Source organism: Hordeum vulgare, chromosome 4H, assembly GCF_904849725.1.
Source record: "Hordeum vulgare subsp. vulgare chromosome 4H, MorexV3_pseudomolecules_assembly, whole genome shotgun sequence".
Lineage (NCBI taxonomy): Eukaryota > Viridiplantae > Streptophyta > Magnoliopsida > Poales > Poaceae > Hordeum > Hordeum vulgare.
Window position 1 is genome coordinate 549020667 of NC_058521.1, and position 21581 is coordinate 549042247.

General features: G+C 43.2%; 3 protein-coding genes across 10 annotated transcripts; all 3 read left to right on the forward strand.

Annotated features, from left to right (window-relative positions):
* Window positions 1-4581: 4581 nt before the first annotated feature.
* LOC123449433 (dehydrodolichyl diphosphate synthase complex subunit NUS1-like) lies at window positions 4582-9350 on the forward strand. 7 transcript variants are annotated; one of them, XM_045126655.1, is made up of 8 exons: window positions 4582-4890; window positions 5866-5932; window positions 6747-7035; window positions 7315-7382; window positions 7499-7727; window positions 7856-7952; window positions 8429-8511; window positions 8940-9350. In XM_045126655.1, exons 1-8 carry the CDS (start codon window positions 4613-4615, stop codon window positions 8945-8947), a joined length of 1119 nt encoding a protein of 372 aa, XP_044982590.1. In that variant the 5' UTR covers window positions 4582-4612; the 3' UTR covers window positions 8948-9350. The 7 variants fall into 7 exon arrangements, with proteins under 7 accessions (XP_044982590.1, XP_044982591.1, XP_044982593.1 ...); XM_045126656.1 differs by having other exon boundaries at window positions 5866-5920; XM_045126660.1 differs by lacking the exon at window positions 4582-4890 and adding an exon at window positions 5371-5537.
* A 1124-nt stretch (window positions 9351-10474) lies between these two features.
* On the forward strand, window positions 10475-14727 carry LOC123449434 (plant-specific TFIIB-related protein 1). The gene is made up of 3 exons (XM_045126663.1): window positions 10475-11098; window positions 13468-13626; window positions 13707-14727. Exons 1-3 carry the CDS (start codon window positions 10475-10477, stop codon window positions 14520-14522), a joined length of 1599 nt encoding a protein of 532 aa, XP_044982598.1. The 3' UTR covers window positions 14523-14727.
* Window positions 14728-15129: 402 nt separating this feature from the next.
* On the forward strand, window positions 15130-18585 carry LOC123449435 (cyanelle 30S ribosomal protein S10). 2 transcript variants are annotated; one of them, XM_045126665.1, is made up of 3 exons: window positions 15130-15442; window positions 15649-15705; window positions 18109-18585. In XM_045126665.1, exons 1-3 carry the CDS (start codon window positions 15248-15250, stop codon window positions 18418-18420), a joined length of 564 nt encoding a protein of 187 aa, XP_044982600.1. In that variant the 5' UTR covers window positions 15130-15247; the 3' UTR covers window positions 18421-18585. The 2 variants fall into 2 exon arrangements, with proteins under 2 accessions (XP_044982600.1, XP_044982599.1); XM_045126664.1 differs by lacking the exon at window positions 18109-18585 and adding an exon at window positions 16984-17964 and having other exon boundaries at window positions 15135-15442.
* Window positions 18586-21581: the final 2996 nt, after the last annotated feature.

Below are 21581 nucleotides of genomic sequence, written 5' to 3' on the forward strand. Positions count from 1 at the left end.
GCTGTGTGTCCGTGCCGACGCAAATATGACCTAAATTTATGTTTGAAATGGATCATGTGCGGACAAAAAACACGACTCCCGTCCGTTTAGATCGCCACGTTAAACATTTTTTCATTCGTTTTGATCTAAACGAACACGCGCGGAAATTTTGTGTCTGCTTGTTGGAGTTGCTCTAATCAAGATAAATCGAGCTGTATGAGTTCAGTATACAGGACAGCCTTGGAAGGCAACATGCATGCACGCGCGCAGCACTACCAGCACGGAAACACATCATCGGGATGATCGAGAAAGCCGTTCTGATTGCCCGACGCGTTTCCTCGTCTGATCATTGCTTCTTCAAGACCTTTTGCCTGTTTGATGCGTGCAAGTAATCATGCTGCACATATGGAAGGGGTGTGCTTGCGGTCTCCGACGATGAAACCGCGTGTGTCTCCACTCTCCACTGAAAGCCTTCAACCGGGAGCGCCTCAATAATAAACAGAAAACTAAAAGATGCGTCCATGATGGCAGAGACGTGCCCTCATGAGAAAAAAATAACTTTATACAGAAGTATATGTCTCTATCTTCTCATTTTTTTTTTAGAAAAGGGTATCTATCTTCTCATATGCCGGCGGATCAAGCAAATCCCAAGGCCGCACTGCATATGATTCATGTGAGCGACGCCTACGCTAATCTATACGCTTCCGATCCCAACACACCGTGATCGACGTCAGTATCAGCCCGGAGAAAGAAAATCGGGACGATGCCCTGACGGAACGGAGCTCGACACGTTACGCCCGTGGATCGTCAGCACTAGCGCACTAGCAGCTAGTAGATCGGCCACCAGGGCGACCGTACGACGAGGGTTTGATCATCAAAAAGTTCAATGGCGGAGCCCGCGCGCAATTAGGAGCGATCGGAATAGATCACGGCGTTCTACGCGCGTGACATGCACGATAGGACATCCTGCGAAACCAACCCGATCCTGCCGTGGAAAGGCGCCGCCTAATAAAGCTCACCAGGAAACGGATTGATGGAACAGACCGGCGGCCGCTCCGACGACTGCTTTAGCTGGCTCGTCCATCAGGCAGAGCCGGAGTAATAAGAAGGAAAAAAAAATCAAAAGGGAACACACACCGGCACCAACCATGGAGAAAACTCAAGCCGCCTGTCCACTCACGTCGATCGATCGATCGGCCGTTGCGGTCGAACGATCAGTTCGCCAAAGCGATCTCGCCGGCGGCCAAAGCGAGTGGTGGATCCTGCAATAAGCCGCGGCGCCATTGGGCTTTGGATTATAAGCACGGCGTGTTGGGGGAAAGCCATGCAAAAGATTGGCCGGCCTGTGCTGCATGGACACGCACGCGTGCTGCTTTTTTCTTAGCTCCCGCCCGCGTATACATATCTTCTCCGGTTCCTTGTGAATGAAAAAGAAGAAGGGAGAGGAAATTTGTGTGTTGTGTGATGGAGTGCGCCGCATGCGCGTGCCCTCCTTCGATTAGTTTGGTTCGCGAGCTCGTGGGATATCATGCATATGGCGCTACGGGCCGTGATACTAACTCTTTGCTTTACTTAACACACATATGCAAATGGATTGCAGGTCTGATGACTGATAGGCGTCAAGGCTCAGAAGACTTGCGAACTTATTGCTCGAACGGTCGAACCCTAGCTTTTTAGCGCAGGTGTTTGGGCTTGATGTCGCCCTTCTTTTGTCCCAAGTAAACATGTCTAACCCAAGATGCTCTTGCAACTGTACAAGGACTACGATGATGCTGTCATTTCAGTTCAGTGTCACTGGTAGTTGCCTTGCCTTGTAAGGCTGCATAAATGCCTGTATGCAACAATGCCTACTGTTTGACAATGTTCACACCCCTTGTTGCCTGCTCCCTTTCAGTCTCTTTTCAGCGTTTGGAGCACCCGACCTGAGGTGTCACTCTCGGTTCCTCCAAAAGAAAAACTTTCAAATTACAAAGCGCTAAGTCGAAAGTTCTGTCTACATTTCATCGACAAAACAAGTCTCTCTCTCTGAATTATTCATGGACAGAAGCATGCCATGAATTCAATGGCAGTGGCGAGAAGCAGGCGTGACATTTTAAGCGTGCCGAATAATATCTTGCCTTAAAAAGATGCTAGCATTACCTCCCAGTTAGTCCTCCAACAAAAATTATTATACTGTCAATATGTCTTGCAGACCTTATTCATCGTGTTCAGGTCCTTTCCTAAAAAAAATCATCATGTTCAGGTTCAGATCTGTGCTATGCACCTGCACCGCCAGCCAACTCTCCCAAACCGACAGATTTTCTGCATGTCAAAAGTTTCTTTGTTTGCATTGCGAATTGTGCAAGTGCAACCAACACATCCATGCTTGCCAAAAGTATCCTTGTTCCCTTTCTGCACTGTGAATATGCTTTTGGACAGGGTCACACATGACAGTTTAGTCCAAGACAGGCACGTCTCATAGAGCCCAGTTATCAATTATTGGGCTGGATAGCATGTCCATTATGTGTGAAATCAACAGTACCGAGGCAAACATGAAGTGAAAACGTGGTCACGGCCACTACAAAAATGCATCTTCTTCTCCACCGATTATTCCTCCTCAAATCCAACTCCATTTTCTTTTCTTTTTGATGTTTTAGGGGTACTTCTTTTTGAGTTGTTTCAAATCCTACTCATGGGCCATTTGTGCCCATTAGGCCATGAGCCATGAGTTTATCGTGTGATAGAAAAGCTGATGGGGAAAAGGTCGACAAGGCCCATCTGACCGTCAGCCTAAAATCCGACGCGCTAGGCTCCGTCAGATCAGGGCCTAGCAAGCAGAGCAGCAGCGAGCAGGCAAAAGCATCAACGAGCAAGTTTTTTTGTTTTTGTTTTGAGGCAGCAACGAGCTAGTTTTTTTTTTGTTTTTTTTTTTTTGAGGAAAGGAAGCAACAGTTTTTTGTAGGTGAAGTAGCAGTAACAGCTACCCATTGTGCCCATGAGGTCATGAGCCCATGAGGCCATGACTATGAGTTTTGAGGGAAACCCATGACCATGACCGTAAGTTAATTGTGTGATAGAAAATCTCATGGGCCGGAAGAGGTCGACAAGGCCCGTCTGTCCGTCAGATCATTAGACTCTTCGCAGTCACTAATTAGCAAGCTTCTTTCGGAGCCTCTCAAAGACCACTTCCGTGTGCTGTTATTAGTCGACGTGTTTTTAGTCGTTGCCACGTGCCACATTCTTAGAATTTCCTCAGGATTTTATTTTTTTATTTTTTTACCCCTTTTCGTTTTTTTAGATTGTTTTTTTGTGTTTCAGTTTTTCACCGACCGTTCTTAGTTTTTTGATGAAAAAAAATCATTTTATTTTGCGAAAAACACGCCTTTTGTTACGAGAGACACGGTATTGCTTTCGCGAGAGGCGTGTTTTTGCCTCCGTGAGCCTCTTGAAAACAAAAAACGTGTTTTCTGTTTTTTGGCGAGAGGCACGGTTTTGCTCCCGCGAGAGGTACGACCGTGCCTCTGGGAAAGGAAAAAAAATGTTTTCTGTTTTTTTGCAAGAGACACGGTTTTGCTTTCGCGAGAGGCACGGTCCTGTCTCTCCGAAAGGGAAAAACACACACGATACGCGAGAGGCACGGTTTTGCTTCCGCGAGACGCACATAACCTGTTTGATGTAATGCACATGAGGGTGGAGAGAGGTGGAAGAAAGGTCTGACGTGTGGGTCCTCTCTATAATAACTGTCAAAGCTAACAGTTAACCTGACATGTGGGTCCGATTTGCCAGAAAAACGGTTAAACGAGCTAAATTGGACAGTTAAAAAAATTGGTAGTTTTTTGTCACCAATTAGGAAACTTTTGGTAGTTTTTTGCTGATAATTGTAAAGTGGTAGCTACTGGACACGGTTGCATGAAATGTAATAGTTTTTGACAATTTAATCAGATAAAACGATTTGAAAAAACGAATCTACGAAAAAAGAAAAAAATTCAGGTTATGACAAATGACATGCATGCAGTGTCTTGTTACAACCCAGGGGTTAGAGTGATCTTTAAAAAGAGTAGTAGCTAATTAGTGATTTCGCAGACTCTTGAATGAAACCCGCCGCACTAGGTTCCATCAGGCTGGTTGTAATGGGTAGTATCATATACTAGTATCATGCATATGATATTAATGTATGATACCACATCCGTAATGCATAGTATCATATGTTAGTATCATAGGGTAGTTCATTTATTGACATGTAAGACACATAGTAGCACATCATTTAATATGATACGGTATCATGATATGATACTTAACCCTCTCTTCCTTCATTTAATTCTATGTCACCTCATCAAAATTGCCTACTCCCTCCGTTTCTAAATATAAGACCTTTTAAAGATTGCAATATAAACTACATACGGATGTATGTAGACATATTTTAGAATGTACATTCACTCATTTTGCTCCGTATGTAATCTCCTATTGAAATCTTTAAAAAGTCTTATATTTTGAAACGGAGGAAGTACTCCCTCCGTTCCTAAATATAAGTCTTTTTAAAGATTTCACTAGGGGACAACATACAGATCAAAATGAGTGAATCTACACTCTAAAGTATGTCTCCTAGTGAAATCTCTAAAAAGACTTATATTTAGGAACGGATGTAGTAGTTGACATGCATGATACTATCTATGATACTACCATTACGGGCAGCCTGAGATCAGGGCCCTCCAGCCCTCAAAAAGGAAAAGAAAAACAGATCAGGGCCCATTGCTTTGATCCTGGTCAAAATCCTGTCGCTGGTCTTCTACCTTTGGGCAACGGGAGTTCAGATCGTGAATTCGTTGCTCTTGCCCGGCCGCAGCTGCCGCCTCCGCGGTGCCGATGCGGCCGTGACGCCGCCGGGCCTGGGGTAAGCGCGGCAGCGACGGCGTCGACCGGCGGCACGCTGAGGCAAGTCTCACCTTCCCACCCATCCATTCCATCTCCCCTCCTCTCCCCGTTGAGACCGCGAGACCCACTCTGCGTGGGCGCGCGGGCGTGCTCCTCGTCGAGCCGCACGGTAGGTGTTCGACCAAATGCGTGGCAAGAAAATGCCGACTAGTTTATCCTCGCCTCGCCTCGCTGTCCGCACCGTCCGTTCGCACGAATCAGACTACTGTAGCATGTAGGGCCTGTAGCACCCGCCTTTGAATTATTCCATCACGTCGGCAGCCGTCCGCCGCTTGATCCCACACGTGTGCAAATGCCCCCAGCACGTACACGTACTGCCTGCAATCATGCCGTCGACATCAATCAGTGGCTGAACCTTCGAATAAACTTCCTTTATCGTGTGTGCGTGGAGAACTTCGAATAAACTTTCAGAAAGCAAGCAGACAGCAGAGGTCAATATCAGAATCAGCAGTACGCATGTGATGACCCGCTGTAGTAGTACGGCACATCTTATGCTAGCTTTTTTTTGTGATTGTAGCTCTTCCTCGGCCCGGCTACACATTCGGTTCCTCCAATTCGATAGCGTGCTCCTGGTTCTTGATCCTTCGGCTGCTTTTCGCCCCATCTCTCTCAGCCCAAGCTGTGGCTACCATGGGCGCCAAGGCCATGTCAGATTTCTTTGCTTGCCGTCTGCTTCTGTTTCCATTCCCCCCCTGTGCCATTTTAGCTCCAACGCATGTTACCTGATGCCTCGTCCAGAAATAATAAATTCAGTTCAACTTCAAAAAAAATTGCTCTATGCATAGGTCGCTGTACGCGTACGGTGTCCTTTCTTCCTTCTTTCGATTTCCAGAAACTGATCTTTGCATTATATGCACGGTGTCCTCTTCTTCCATCTTTGAAAATCCAAAAATTGTACTGTGCATAGGCCGTTGCATCTACGATGTCCTCTTCGTCCTTTCTTGATAAATATTAATCTCGTGGTTCTTGGTGCAGGGAGGCATTTGTGGCCAATGAGACCACCCTACTCATCAATAAGCCTCCTCCACATGTATTTAAACTGGTGAATTGGGTTCCTCCACTTGCAACTGTTGTTAGCTTCATTTCCCGCGTACTTATAGTGATAGAGACTAAAATCTGGCGACTGAATACTTGCTGTGAATCGTGGTGGGTAACTATAACAGTGCAAAAACGCACCAGTGAGTAGTTTATTCCTTGTAGATAAGTTATTCATTGTTCTTGTGAGGGAAGGAAGACTACGATTAAGCAGTACCTTAGCTTCTCTACAGTAGTTTTCTTTGGTTTCTATAGTGCAACTGAATCGCTTGACTAAGAAGATTTCTCTGAGTTGCCTCTTTCCCTTATTTTTTGACGATCTGAGCTGAAAGCTTAACTGCTGATTTAGTCCTATGTTTTTTTGTGATATTACCTGAAGTGCTCTTTGCATATTTCTGATGATCTTAACCGTTGATTTGCTCCTATACTTTCTATGATCTTAGCTGGAGTTCAGCATTTACTTAGTCCTACCAAACATTCTAGTCATGTCAAGCTTTAATCTTCATTATAATACTTCTTGCTTATTGCAACAACCCCATTTTAGATAGATTCAATCCCTAAGTTATTTACTGAAATGTTTCAGGCATCATGCTAGTGTTGTTTGACGAATGAGAATTAGAAAATAAATAGTAAATTTAGGATGCAAAGCAATACGTGTGATGCCATTGAGATGGCCATCTCATTATTGGAGTGTATTAAGGGTTTGGTTCAAAAACCTCTTGACATAAATGACTACTTTTCTTTCTGTAAATATGCATATCTTCATATTAATGCATTCTGGGGGAGAAAAATTAGCTAAAATATTGTGTTTTTCTGTGCAGATGTCTCTACCATCAATGATTATAAAGCTCACTTTGGGCTTTCTCTGGTGCATCATCCACTTAGCAATCAGCCTTTTAAGCTTATGTTCTCTTCTGATTTTCAATCTAGAGTGTTGTCTTATTTCATCTGGGTTGTTGTGGAAGTATTGGAATCTCCAACTGGCGAAACTCAAATACCTCGCTATCGTGGTAGATAGCAGAGAAGCTAAGAATACCGTGAAGATCAATCAGCTATTATGTTGGCTCAAAACTCTTGGTGTGAAGTATGTATGTCTCTACGACATTGACGGTAAGACACTGAGTTCACTATTCTAATTTGTAGGTACTATTGCCTTCTGTCTGAAATCTATCTTGCGAAAATGAAGATGGTTATAGAAGTCAAGAGACATTAAGCAGCAATACAGGGGTTGTATTCATATTTGGAGGGCAGGGGTAGAACCGAACAATACAGACTAATAGCCAATGTGCCTCGTACATTTCTTTTCAGCTTGTAATATTTATTCTATTTATGCACGAACACTTCACAATGTACAATATCAGTGCCTTATTGTTATATACCGCGACACAGGAGTGCTGAAGAAATTGTTTGAACCTGGTATGGATGGCTCAAGAGATAATAAACCCGGAGATTATTTGGTAAGCTACAGACTTGAGCTTGCTTTGTTTTCTATCTAAAGCCTCACGGTGTTTGCATTCCCTACCGTTTATGTTTTTGATAGTTTGTATGAACCATTGGTTTTGGCCATATGTAGGATGTCAGTGCAAATACCAAAGCCTTAGGCTGTTGCCAGAGACAGATGACGATAGAGTGCATTTCTGGTTCTGATGGCAAAGAGGGTATTGCTAAAGCAGCGAACTTACTTTGCTCCACTTTTTTAAACGGTGATAGTTATACTCAAGAGAATGTCAAAAGTGAAGAGAATATCAAAAGTGAGCCAGTATTTACAGAAACTGACATGGCCAATGCACTGAAATCCATAGGTATGCTTAGACAAGTCTTCTTTTCATGCATGATATATTTTATATACTAATGGATAATGTGTTCGTTATTTTATAATTTATACATTGCAACCCCAGATGAGTACTTAAGTGCCTGCCTTGTACATTAGGTTGTGCTGGACCAGAACCTGATCTTCTTCTTGTGTATGGTCCTGCCAGATGCCATTTAGGCTTTCCTACATGGAGATTGCGGTATACTGAGATTATGTAAGTTTCCTCATCTAGTAGTATTCATAGTTCTAAGTGTTACATTGTACCTGTTATACTGAACTTAGATCACATGCTATCATTCTTTGATACACAAAGAACTCTTGTCCATACCTATTTATATTGACACGGTTGAAAAATACTGTTGATTGGAATTTTATTCTACTCCTCAAATTTTGCAGCTTTGGAAGAAAATGATTTCTCATATTTTCCTATAAATGTATTCAGCCCATTTATTGCATAGAACAATTGCTTGTAAGTAGTGATATAATGGTCATGCTTAGTTGGCTACCCTGAAACTATGGTTGGTATATTTCAAATTCTGAATACCACTTCAGATTCTGGATTTTACAAGTAGAGAAGAGAGAACCATGCTTTAGTCATGTGCTGCGATCATTCCAACTGGAGTTTGAGTGAATAAATTGATATTACTATCTATTTCCACGATTGAAATATCTCTGTTATTTCCTTTCCAGGCATATGGGACCTCTGAAATCAATGAAATACGGCGCCCTTGTGAAAGCCTTCCATAACTTCTCAAAGAAATACCAAAACTATGGTACATTTTGATTTTGACCTGTAATTGCACCGTGCAGAATATTGTTTTTTTACCTTTAGCAGTTACCTAGGTCTTATATAGATGAACATTTTAGCTTGTGACAGTACCCTCATCCTATGGGGAAAAAATGTTTGCAAAAGAATTCATGCTGTAATATTTGGAACGTCCTCCGTTTCATCACTATAGGAACTGCACTAAATTTTTAGGACATAGCAGCCTTTTATATTATGCCTTGTTTGTAATTTTCTTGCAGAATAAGCTACCCCTACTATGTTTTCACTTTCAAAAGTACTGATACTGCGATTTTATTCATCTGGGAAAAGACCTTATATTCATCAATGATAGCCCTGAACACACGAACGCGTTTTGATGCTTGTTAAAAACAAATCAGTTTTTCTCATTTCGTCATCTAACATTTTGCGTCGCAGGTAAATGAGAGCTGATACTTGTATACTGAAGACCAGGCTGTTGTGTAGAAAAGCACTCCTAGAACTGGAAGCTTGACAACTCTTTTGCCTTTCTGTTCGTGATTATACTACTAGAGCTTAGTTACGATTAAGTCGCAGATACCCATGTTGTAATCTCTTTTGGCAAGATTAGAAGTGTTATTGATAGAACATACGGGAATGGATCCCATTTTAAAGCTTGCCTGGTCATGAAGATTAACGAACCTGCTCCTGAGCGAGCACATGTGGATTGATATCAGCAATGTTATGCACCCAAATCATGCCGATCTTTTTGGTTGTGTTTTTGAATTGTAACTTTATATGCAACTGAGTGCACTTTGATTTTGCCCTTCTCCATTGTTGCTGGTATGTACCTGATGGGATTGCCGTTTCCTTGTGGTTCCTGCCCTCCTTTATACTCTGTTTCGTATGTTCCTTTTGTGTATCTAACATGTTAAATCGATAACTTTGCTACTCTATGTGCTGATATACTCCCTACGTTTCTAAATATAAGTCTTTTTAGATATTTTAATATGGATTACATACGGATGTATTTATATTTAGAAACGGAGGAAATACATATTATTATTTTTTTGTGTATGATCAGCCAGACAGTCTTCAAAGTTCATCTAATATTTATATATGTTCTGTTTCATGTTTCATTTCTCTAATTTTGCTTCTTCTCCATTCGTTTGGATGTTGAACCATGAACTCCCAATCCTTGAAATTGGTCGCGGTTAGTACATAGTTTCAGAGAAATGAGAGTATAAATTTACCAGTTAAAGGTTTAGTACAGACTTCACTCATAAAAATCTGAGAGTACGAATTATTATGTCTACATGAAAGACATGAAGAAACAAAATGCTCTGAAAATAATAGACAAAGGAGAGGACGAAAACACAAACGAACCCAGCCACAGATAGTGGCAAAATTGTATGTTTTGACCTTCTAGAAGTTAATTGAGAACTGACCTTGGTTTGTAAATTTTTTAGAATCTGACCCTTTTTCTATCGTCAGGATCCATAGCGGTAGGGTATAACAACCTACCGTCAAGGTCTTCGACGTATGAAATCATCCATGTCGGTGCGACACATCCGTATCGTCAAACAGGCTGCCGGTAGCGTGTGCAACCCTATCGTCAAGGTGTCCGGTGATAAGTGTTGTATCTGATACTTAGAAATTTTTTAGGGTTCCGTGAAAGTCGACGGCGATAGGCTGTTACATCCTAACGTCATGAAACCCGACGGCAAAAAAAAAGTTTAGATCCTGAAATTTTTGTAAACTAGTGTCAGATCTGAATTAACTTTTTTGCCACAGCCAGTCAGCCACTCAAAGCTCGAGTGAGCGTGAGTGCATGACAGTGGGACTGGGACGGGGTCTTGGCGTGAGCCGTGAGGTGGTGACCCACGCGCAAGGCCGAGAGCGAACAGCGAACTACCCGAACCCAGAGCACGCAGTCACGCACGCACGCCCGAGCGTCCCCCGCTCTCCGCACGCGCCCCGCCGCCGCCGCCGCCATGTCGCTGCCGACGCAGTGCCCCTACTGCCGGTCCCCCGCGCCGGCGCGGTGCGCCACCACGCAGCCGCCGCTCTCGCGCGCCGTCTCTGAGTGCTCCTCCTGCGCCCGCCTCGTCCTCGAGCGCCACCTCCACACCCACCCCTTCTTCCCCCTCCTCCCCTCCATCCACCCACTCCCCCTCGTCACCCCCGACCTCGCCGCCGCCGCCCCCGCGCCCTCCTCCCCGGCCCCCAACGACGACGACGACCCCTTCCTCCCCGCCGGCTTCGTCTCCGCCTTCTCGGCCTTCTCCCTCGAGCGCCACCCCGTCCTCGCCCGCTCCGCCTCCGCCTTCTCCGGCCAGCTCGCCGAGCTCGAGCGCGCGCTCGCCGTCGACGCCGCCGCCTCCTCCACCCCGGACCCCGCGGGCCCCATGGTCTCCGTCGACAGCCTCCGTGCCTACCTCCAGATCGTGGATGTCGCCTCCATCCTCAGGCTCGACCGGGACATCGCCGACCACGCCTTCGACCTCTTCAAGGAGTGCTCCAGCGCCACCTGCCTCAGGAACCGCAGCGTCGAGGCGCTGGCCACCGCCGCGCTCGTGCAGGCCATCCGCGAGGCACGGGAGCCCAGGACGCTGCAGGTTTGTTTCTGCTGCCTTTGTGCTCTCTTTATATTTCTTCAAATGCTCCCGGGCTGAGATTCATAGGGATATGTTTGTGTGTGTTTCTCCAAGCAGCCAGGATTTGGACTAACCAGGAATGCTAGTTTGGTTCTGAAAAAAAAAGATGGATCACCACAATGTAATTTAAGATTTAGTTGCTTCAGAATTGGGGATCTCGTTCATCAATTGTTATAATCTGGTCCCTTCAATTTTCAAGAAACTCAACAGATAATCCCTCTCTGGACAGAATCGTGGTTGGAATATATGCTGCTTCCCTGTAAACTGACCAAGGTCTCTAATTCCCCAACAATTTACAGAAATGCTTCTACGTAGTACTCCCTCCGTCCCACAATATAAGAGCATTTTGCAAGGTATGTTAGCTTGCAAAGCGCTCTTATATTGTGGGACGGAGGGAGTAGCACGTATTTCTTTTTATGGAGCATCTGGTCGTGTTAACTTGGATATACAAGGATAGCAAATAATCATTCTTTCGCTTAGCTCTTAATATTTGCTCTATTTTATTGAATTATATAATTATGTATTGTCACAAATACCTTGATTCAACCTAACAAAACAACATCAGTCCATGGCTGGATCGAACATCGATTATACAACGATCATGGCAATTTATGTTGTGTAAACTAGCATGGTGTCCCGCGCAATTGAGTGGGAAATAATTTAAATGTGTAATGTGGAAATATTTTGATCGTCTATTTATCTTAATTTACCTACGTTTACTATCACAACAGCAATATATCTACGATCAGTTTTGCCTTTTGATATCAGATCCATACACCAAATTAATCGAGCCTAGTACGCGACAAAAGCAGTCCAGTCTTGTCCTAGGTTAATGTTCAGATCAAAATATGTTAGCCGTATGTATGTATTAAGCCAGAAGGTTGTTTTGTATAACAAAAGTTTTGGATCGCTAACCCTGATGTCGGATCAACACACATGAGATGTTTTCATTTATTTACCTCCTTTTGGTGTTTGATTTGGAACTCCCACGGGCAATAAGCGCACACGTGTATTCTGGTGGATGGATATATTATTCAAAAGGATATGTAGATATTAAACCAACCTTCTTGTGTAGTAATACCCAAACCTGCAATTCAGAAGATTGAATGATGTTTGCTTATTATAGTATGCACCATCTAGGAAAGGCATTTACAAGATCAATGGTTGGATGCATTTAGCTGCAATTATAAAGGGTTTATCTGTCTTGATCCTTTAAGAGTTAATGTTCCACCTAGATAGGCTATAATGTTTTTCTATAAGATTGTATGGTATTTTTATTTTTTTGTGTGCGTTATCTTTTGATCAATTCGCTCTCCTAGTTGAGACCTATTGTTCAGAGTGGATCACAAAATTAGCCCTATATTCCAAGCTTTGCACCACCACCACCAGGGACGGGAGCTAGATAGATCGTAGAGCATGGGCAAAGAATAAAATGCACTGAGCTAGCTAGGCGTTTGCCCATTAATCGACTGACATTTTTTCATGATTGGCTCAAATTCCAATGGAACTTCCTTGGTTGAGCCTGGACAGTTGCCCGGGGTCGCCGGGAGCTAGCTCTGCCACTGACAACCATGTACAATGTCACCCAGGAGCCGCCCTACATGCCATGTATATATGCATCAGAGCGGCTGCCTAATTAATCTGCTAATCCTACTTTAATCTCTCTTTGGTGAACAGCGCCAACCATCATCACATACTAAGTACTTCCTCCGTCCCAAAATTCTTGTCTTAGGTTTGTATAGAAATAGATGTATCTAAATACTAAAACGTGACTAGATACATTCATATCTAGACAAATCCAAGACAAGAATTTTGGGACAGAGGGAGTACATGCTACATTCGCACATGTAGCAAAACCTAGATATATGGGCTATACCCAATTTATTAAGAAAAAAACATGGTGCGTGCCTGCTAGTGCATATGGAGAGACATAAAAGGGGCAAACAAAATAGGATGGTGACAGCACTAAAGAGATCGAAACGTGACATATGTGCTCGTGTTGGTTTCGTTTAGCGTCAAGTATAGGAGATTCATGGTCTGTATGGGTCCACCAATCAATGAAATTGAGTGCAAATATCAACATCTAATGGTTATGCTTTCTTGATATAAGGAGGGCCTGCCAGATCGATGTTCAGATGTTGATTTTTTTTTGTGAGAATTTCTAGCATATCTTTCTATGTTTCCTTCTGTATTGTGCTTTTCCATCTAGTACTCCCTCCATCCCAAAATAAGTGTCTCCCTTGGGAGTATATAATAGATAGATATCATTTTTGGTTATTGTTGTATTTTTCAGTCAGCGCTGATCCATATTCTGTTTACTGCATATCCAGGAAATCTCCACAGCTAGCAATCTTCCTCAGAAAGAAATAGGAAAATACATCAAAATACTGGGCGAATCTCTTAAACTGAGTCAACCTCTTAACAGCAATTCAATAGCAGTTCACATGCCTCGGTTTTGCAACCTCCTCCAGCTCAATAAATCAGCCCAGGTATCAGATGAGCTGAAAACCTGAGACATCATGAAAAATAATTTGTCCTGCTTTTAACACGCTTTGTGTCGTTTCCTCAGGAACTTGCAGCCCACATAGGCGAGGTGGTTGTTAACAAATGCTTCTGCACGCGGCGAAACCCTATAAGCATATCTGCTGCTGCTATCTACCTTGCATGTCAGCTTGAAGACAAGCGCAAAACCCAGGCAGAGATCTGTAAGGTTACAGGCCTTACAGAGGTCACCCTACGCAAAGTGTATAAAGAGCTGTTGGAAAATTGGGACGATTTGCTACCCCCTAACTACACACCAGCTACACCACCAGAGAAAGCTTTCCCGATGACAAACATATATTCTGCGCGTTCGTCTAGCGGAAAGGATCTTTATCAGGATAAGTTGCTGGATAATATCAAGCAAAAAGGCTCTGAAGCTGCAGAGCCTGATCACATGGTAATTGTAAGAGAGGATGAAGATAAGAAAACTGCTCCTCCTGGTTGGCCTCCTTCAAAGCATGAGCCCCATGATTTGAACCAGGCGGGTTGGCAGCCGAATGTTCCATTTTCGGCGTCTCCGAAATTGGACCGCGACAATATGGAGACAAACGTTCGTGGGTTTAATCTCAATGAGGAATCATGTCCAATGGATTGTGAAAAGCCAGACGTTTCAATGAAGCCACCCTTTGCGGATCGATGGCCGACTGAAGCAAAGGTGCTTCCATCTCCCCCTAGCAGACAGCCTCTGCCATGGCAGCTTAAGCAAGCGGGTTCGGCAACGGGGCCATCATCTTATCCGAGGAGTCGTGAGATGCAGCTAGGCTTGGGCATGGACTTTCTGTCTGGGCGTGGGAAAAGGAGCGCTGGGGATGGCGGCGATGGCCGTGACAAAGAGGGCAAGTGAAGAAGGTTTGCAGCTGCAGATGTTCATAGCCAAATTAGAAGAAATCAGCTCTGTAAATATAGATGTTCATCTATAGTCGAGATTAATTTGACAACATCCGTCTTTCCATGCATCATATATATATATATATATATATATATGATGAATTTTACTTCACAATGTAACTTGTTACTTCCAAAGTAGCAGCTTGCTAGTATTCTCATAATGTTTCGTGTAACCAGTTGACATGCCTTTAGATTTTTGCATTGCTTTGCACAATCTACACCAAGAAAATCTGCTGGCGCCCGTTTTCTCTCTCTCGAGCAATCGAGATGGTATGTATTACTTCCGTCATGGTTTAGGGTGGACAAGAGATTCACACCTCTTTGAATATACTCCGTAAAACGCCCTTTTCATTAAGAGAGAAATAGAAAGCAGATATGACCGTAAAAAAATATAAGAGCGTTTAGATCACTAAAATATTTCTTTACAGAGGGTGTACAAGAGATTCACACCTCTTTGAATATACTAATCCGTAATTTGTAATGATTTTCATAGGAAGTTCGTGATCATTGATTAACGGGGCATTGTCACAAATAGAACAAACCCGAAGCACTCAAACGCAAAAACGCACACCAAACTGGATAATACAGCACGATAGCGAAGCAGAGGCCTTCCAACGCCCCCCTCCCTCGCCGCTCTCCATTCCTTCCGCTCTCGCCCCCTCCCGGCCCTCCACCGTCGCCATGGCCGTCTCCACCTCCGCCTCCACGCTCCCCCTCCTCTTCCTCCACCGCTCCGCCGCAAGCCCGAACCCCTCCGCGCTCTCCTTCGCCTCCTCCCTCCGCGCGTCCCCGCTGCGCTCCCGCGCCGCCGCCTCCGCCTCCGCCGCACCGCCAGCCGAGACCCTCGCCGACGACCTGCCCTCCGACACGCCTCCGGTACGTGGCCACGCGGGACGACACGAACCAAACATATCCATAATGACAAGGATATGTTTGGTTCATGACTAACTTTCGCGTCTATGTGTTGCAAAACCAGTGAATTGCATTGTACTTTGCGTGGAGGCATTGGTACAGTTCGTGTATCCGTTGGAGGTCTGTTGTTATCCAGCGATTGTAAGTTCGTTGCGCCCGTGGTTTTGCAGGTTGGCGAGGGGTCGGGAATTCCGATGCCGTCGTCGATTGGGGAGGATGGGGAGGAGGTACCTTATCTTATCCACGAGCTTAAACTTTTCATGGTTATTATTTATGTTGGCAAATGTTTCCGTTCAAGAACTGTTATTGATGCGGCCGCATTGCGAGATTTCATGTCCGCGCATTGTCTCCATGCCTTGTGACTGCTGCATACTTTGCATATAACTATGTCAGATGAAATGAGTGTGTTGATAAGCTGAAGTAAAAAATTGATACTACTAAGAGCATGGTTAATAGTATAGCCAACTGCTGGCTATAAACCATCTTATAACTAGCTTATACAATAGTTAGCTATAAAAGAGTACTACTTTTATCATATATGACCCACCTTTCATTCTCACAAAGCACCTATGAGCACGTGCTAGAGCTAGCTCTTCACGAAGAGCCCGCTTCCCTTCTCTCTCATCCAACTCAGCAAAAATATAGTATTTTAATCCTTACAGCCTGCTGACTGTACCTTATTGTACTTGCTCTAAGCATAGTGGCTAGCGACGTTATGTGGGGCAAAGTTCTTTGTGGGTTCTGGGTTAGCGCACCTCGAGCATTTGACTCGTCATAAATGTTGCTGGTGTGAGTGCGTATTGGATGTGGGACTGCTGTGTCAACTTAGATAACGTGAAGTCCTTACTGTTTCAATTTCGATGTTACTGAGTCTTCCCTTTTCAACTGAGTGAGGTTGATATCCAATTTAGTACGTATGTGGTTAACAGTGGTGAAGCCTTCCACGTTCAGCTGAATGCTAAAATGGTCCCTGGATGAAATGGCTAACTGTATCTGACCATGACTCCATCGCATGGATCTTTTTTAGAATAGTCGGTTTTGTGGCTTCGAAGCATAGTTTAAATATTTTTCTGTTGTGCCCTTTACCTATCTATCACTATTCTTGTTGAACACCTTGTTCTCCCACTCTTGTGGGTTTCTCCCTGTCATCAGTCTTCTGAATTTTCTAATCACCTGCCTTAAATTCTCAAATGGTTTCCCATTATTTTTTTTATCTTGTGCTATATAATTGCTCAACCATTATTTGTGCATAGATGCACAGATTTTATAACAATGTACCAGCATCATTCTAGGATGGTCGCTTATCTTCTGTTGGAACTCCTTAGATTGTGTTCTAACTTCTGACTTCTAATATTGTTGGTGTTGGGCGAAGTAGAGTTTGTGTTACATTAGGTTAGTACTTGATAGTAATCTGCTAGTGATTACTCCCTAACATTATGTGCTTCCTTTCTTGCTTCACGTTTGTCATTTGTTAAAGCATGTCCATCGTACATGTCTGTGTGCAGTTGCTGTTTGGTGCTACTGCCGGGAAAGAAACTGTTCCAAGGGCACGTGCACAGTTGCACTCCTCCTTCAGTGATTCCTTCGATGTATCTCAAGAGAGGGTAGTGATAACGAACAGTTCTGGAGAGAAACTCATTGGCGTTTTGCACGAAGCTGGATCTAATGACATTGTAGTGTTATGCCATGGGTTTAGGTCATCAAAGGAAAGTAGAACCGTAATGGGTCTTACTGATGCATTAACATCAGAGAAGATTAGTGTATTTCGGTTTGATTTTTCTGGCAATGGAGAAAGTGAAGGTACATTTCAGTATGGCAACTACTACAAAGAGGTGGATGATTTGCATAATGTAATCCAGCATTTTAAGGAGCACAAGCGTGATACTCGTGCTATTGCTGGCCACAGTAAGGGAGGAGATGTGGTCATCATCTATGCGTCCATGTATCAAGATGTATCTCGTGTTATCAACATATCGGGCCGATTTGATCTGAAACGTGGAATTGCAGATCGTCTTGGCAGTGGCTATATGGAAAGGATAAGTCAACATGGTTTCATTGACGTGGCACAGAAAACAGGACAGTTCATGTACCGTGTGACCAAAGAAAGTCTGATGGACCGTCTTAGGATAGATATGCAAAGTGCATGCATGTCTATTGACCCTAATTGCAGGGTCCTGACAGTTCATGGTTCTGACGATGATGTTGTGCCATCGGAGGATGCTCTGGAATTTCATAAATATATAGGCAACCACGAAGTGCATATTATCGAAGGAGCTGATCATAGATATTCATCTCATCGGCTTGAGTTGGCTAACATTGTAATGAAATTTGTTACATCTGTCTGACAGAACGATGTTGGAACAAATGTAACCATGACGATGCATGTTCGACCCAATGTTTTTGTGATTGGCATTGCCATCATTTTCTTTCCAACATGTTACAAAATTATCCTATCAAATTTAGTTGAAGTGTGATGTGTTCGTGCTCGTGGCACTGTTGACTGTATTTCCATCATACCTTTAGTCAATTGCATATTTTGATTTAGTGTCCCCGTTTCATTGGGTCACCTGCAGAAGTTGCTGTTATCTGTAGAACTAACACTATTGGGTATCAAAATTTTCTGTTTGCAGCTGGCACCAAAGCAGAAGATCAGAATCAAGCTAAGGTCTTACTGGGTGCCATTGATCGAGGACTCCTGCAAGCAGATCATTGAAGCTGCAAAAACAACTAATGCCAAGACCATGGGTCCTGTTCCTCTGCCAACCAAGAAGAGAATATACTGTGTGCTCAACTCTCCCCACGTGCACAAAGATTCAAGGTTCCACTTCGAGATTCGGACACACCAGCGGTTGATTGATATCATGTACCCGACCGCCCAGACGATCGACTCGTTGATGCAGCTCCAGCTCCCTGCCGGGGTGGATGTCGAGGTTAAGCTATGATCCCACTAGAGCTGAACGCTTTAAAATTCTATGCAATGTAATGCTCTTTCTGCAGACTTTCTAGTTGATCGATCTTTTTGCTGTCCGAGACTTGAAACATATGTAGAGCCTGTAACACGAAAAAAAACATGTTCAGATATGAAATATCATGCAGTTAAAGTGGTACCGAGCGAAGTTATTTGCATTGTGCTATATTGATGTCTTGGTTAAACTTATTATGTTTCTTGAAGGAGCGGAATTGTCTGACCTAGATCGTTTGTAGCAGTGCAGCAGCTGCAAATTGTGAGTGAGCATTTGTTTCCTGTTTCCTGTCCCAGAACTGATTCATCTAGAAATTGCTCCATTCATGCTAGTTGCATTGATTTTTGTGCCAATTCAACATACTGGCAAAGCTTTCTAGTTTCTTCTGAAAATGGTACTCTATAAGTTGGCAAGCTAGTTTGATCACGGAAAGCTCTGCTTGGCTGGTCTGTAGCCAATCTAGCAGTACTTGTGGGAAAACTGTTGTGGGCTAAAGTGAGCTACAAAACAGACATTCACAGGCATGTGTCAGTAGCAATACAGTACAGTAGCATCTGTAATTTGTTTGTCCCAAAAAAGGCATCTGTTATTTTGATCTCTTGGCCCAGCGTGATACTGATTGCACCGATTTTTCTGTGTTGATTCAGCATACGGACAATATCTCCAAAAGTAGTTCAAATTGTGCTGATTCTGCTCCATTCATTTGACATCTTGGTACGATTTATTTGTTTTTCCGCAGCGGTGCCAATTTTTTTCAACCACATTCCTGTGGGTTTCTAATTCTACATGATTCAAGAGGACATTTTTTTCAACCACATTTCTGTGGGTTTCTAATTCTACATGATTCAAGAGGACATCCACTTCAACTACGTGCTTTCCATGTCCATATTTTTTGATAATCCAGCGAATCAAAGAGGCCTTCGATCAAATGGATAAATAGTGTTAACACTTAGCAACGAAAAAAAGCGTACCTATACTTCATCTCTGCTTTTCCTATGAATCAGAGAGGAACATTTAGGGCCTCTTTGATTCGTAGGATTTTAAAAACGTAGGAATAGGAAAAATATAGAATTGGAGTGGCATGTCCATTTAAATTCTATATGATTAGCAATAAGTGTTTGATGTCATAGAAAAAACAAAAAAATTGTAAAAAGAATTTGATGGGGATGTGAGATTTTCTATAAATTGTAGTACAAAAAATTTCATAGAAAAAAATTATGTGGGATCCAATCATATGAATCAAAGGACCAATGTAGTTTTTTTTTTTTTAAGAATTTCAATCCTTATGAAATCCTATAGAATCCCTCTGAGTCAAAGAGGCCCTTAGAAACCTAGCCTGGAGAAGCACATATAGTACTAGACAATAAAAAAACCCGCCCTGACACTGGTAACAATTTCGCTGTTGCTTTCACGGTGGAGCGTTTGTTCGTGTGGATCAATTGGTCTTCGTGGTTGACAAAACAAATGAATAAAGTTGGTCTTTACTTTTAGCAGCCTACTACAGCTCGCGGCCGCGGCCCACATAACTCATCCTTTATTTTTCTAAGTGCATTACTACTCCCTCCGTTCTTAAATATAAGTCTTTTACTCCCTCCGTCATGGTTTAGAAAACACAGTTAATTTTGTGTGCGTTCTTAAAATAGACAAAGTTTAAGACGCGAAAACAATTACTCCTATTAATTAGTACTAGTACTATTCATGCATGCGCCCTCCCAATTTGCTGATCAAGCACTAGTACTACTATTTTCTCAGTTGATTAGACGCATTAGCATGTACGCATGCTATATCTCACAACCAATCAATGACTACCTTGGTCCCAGAGATTTTCCAAACATGCATTCTAAACCGTGACGGAGGGAGTAAGAGATTTCACTGCAGGTTTACATACAAAGCAAAATAAATGAATCTACATTTTATAGTATATCTATATGCATTCGTATATAGTCTAGTAGTGAAACGTTTAAAAAACTTATATTTAAAAACGGAGCGAGTAGTTTTTCTGTCTCGTGCGTTCGAAACGGCCGCATCATCATTGTCGAAACTGGCCAGCGTTTGTGGATGAACAAACGCATAATTTATCCTTGGGCTGGCCCATACGAGCTTACCTACCTACCTGCCTCCTATTTTTATTATTGTTTTCGGCTGCTTGTTTATCAGTGGAGTCGCATACGTTGCTCTTGTAATGCAGAAGCAGAATCACTGACCGATATGTCACCGTCAGGTCACTCACCAAAACCCTACCGCTTCGGCCTTTTTTTTTTCCTTTCTCTATCTATTTACATTGTTGTTTCCGGCTGCTAGATCACTAGATGAGTCGGACGTGGGGCTGCTGGCACACTGGAACCGCATATTCAATTCTCCTTTTTCTTTTCGTCCTTGGGCATATTGAACTCTTTGAAATGCAGAGCAGCTGATCGAGGTGTCGCCGTCAGGTCGCCGACCACGATCCTGTTCCATTTCGAGCTGGACAGGTAGAGCAGAGGCTAAATTCACTGTTTTTGATCATTTGCCGTTGGTATAGTACGATTTGACCCTACGTGTAAAATTGTTTTGCATTTGATCCTTTTTCTTCATCGTCTTTGGCGATAGAATTCTACTGTCAAGGTCTTTGATGATAGACGGTGCGAAAAACCCTATCGTCATAGTGTGTGACGATGGGATGTGCTGTTCTATCTTCATAGTATGTAATTATTATTTTATTATAATTGCATGCAAGTCTCTACCGTCATAGACTATGACGGTAGGGTCTTTTTTGCACCGAACGAGCGTGACGGTGTAAGCAAGTCCTATCGTCAAAGGCTTTGACGGTAGAATGTGTTGTCCTATCTTTAAAGACAATGACGATAGGAAAAGGATCAGACCCGAAAAACTTCTATAGAGAAGATCAAATCGTGCTAAACTAGCGGCAAGCGATCAAAACAATGAATTTGTCATAGAGCAGACCTAAGTTGAAACGCTTGAAGCCTTCTTCTTTTCATCATTTTCTGATTGCAGCAAGGATGTCGATCGGCCGAATAGCAGCAGCATCACTGCCAAATAGCAGCAGAATGCAGGGGCTGTTTCCAGGTTCCAGACTTCCAGCCAATCACATTCGCCAATCACATTGATATCGGTCACAACAGTAGCGAAATCGCCATCGT

Coding starts and splice junctions, on each gene's coding strand:
- LOC123449435 (XM_045126664.1), top strand. CDS start 15,248: ATGGCCGTCTCCACCTCCGCCTCCACGCTCCCCCTCCTCTTCCTCCAC. Junction 15,443..15,648: donor TGCCCTCCGACACGCCTCCG/GTACGTGGCCAC, acceptor GTGGTTTTGCAG/GTTGGCGAGGGGTCGGGAAT. Junction 15,706..16,983: donor TTGGGGAGGATGGGGAGGAG/GTACCTTATCTT, acceptor GTCTGTGTGCAG/TTGCTGTTTGGTGCTACTGC.
- LOC123449433 (XM_045126655.1), top strand. CDS start 4,613: ATGCATGATACTATCTATGATACTACCATTACGGGCAGCCTGAGATCA. Junction 4,891..5,865: donor TCGACCGGCGGCACGCTGAG/GCAAGTCTCACC, acceptor TTCTTGGTGCAG/GGAGGCATTTGTGGCCAATG. Junction 7,728..7,855: donor CAATGCACTGAAATCCATAG/GTATGCTTAGAC, acceptor CTTGTACATTAG/GTTGTGCTGGACCAGAACCT.
- LOC123449434 (XM_045126663.1), top strand. CDS start 10,475: ATGTCGCTGCCGACGCAGTGCCCCTACTGCCGGTCCCCCGCGCCGGCG. Junction 11,099..13,467: donor GGGAGCCCAGGACGCTGCAG/GTTTGTTTCTGC, acceptor CTGCATATCCAG/GAAATCTCCACAGCTAGCAA. Junction 13,627..13,706: donor AGCTCAATAAATCAGCCCAG/GTATCAGATGAG, acceptor TCGTTTCCTCAG/GAACTTGCAGCCCACATAGG.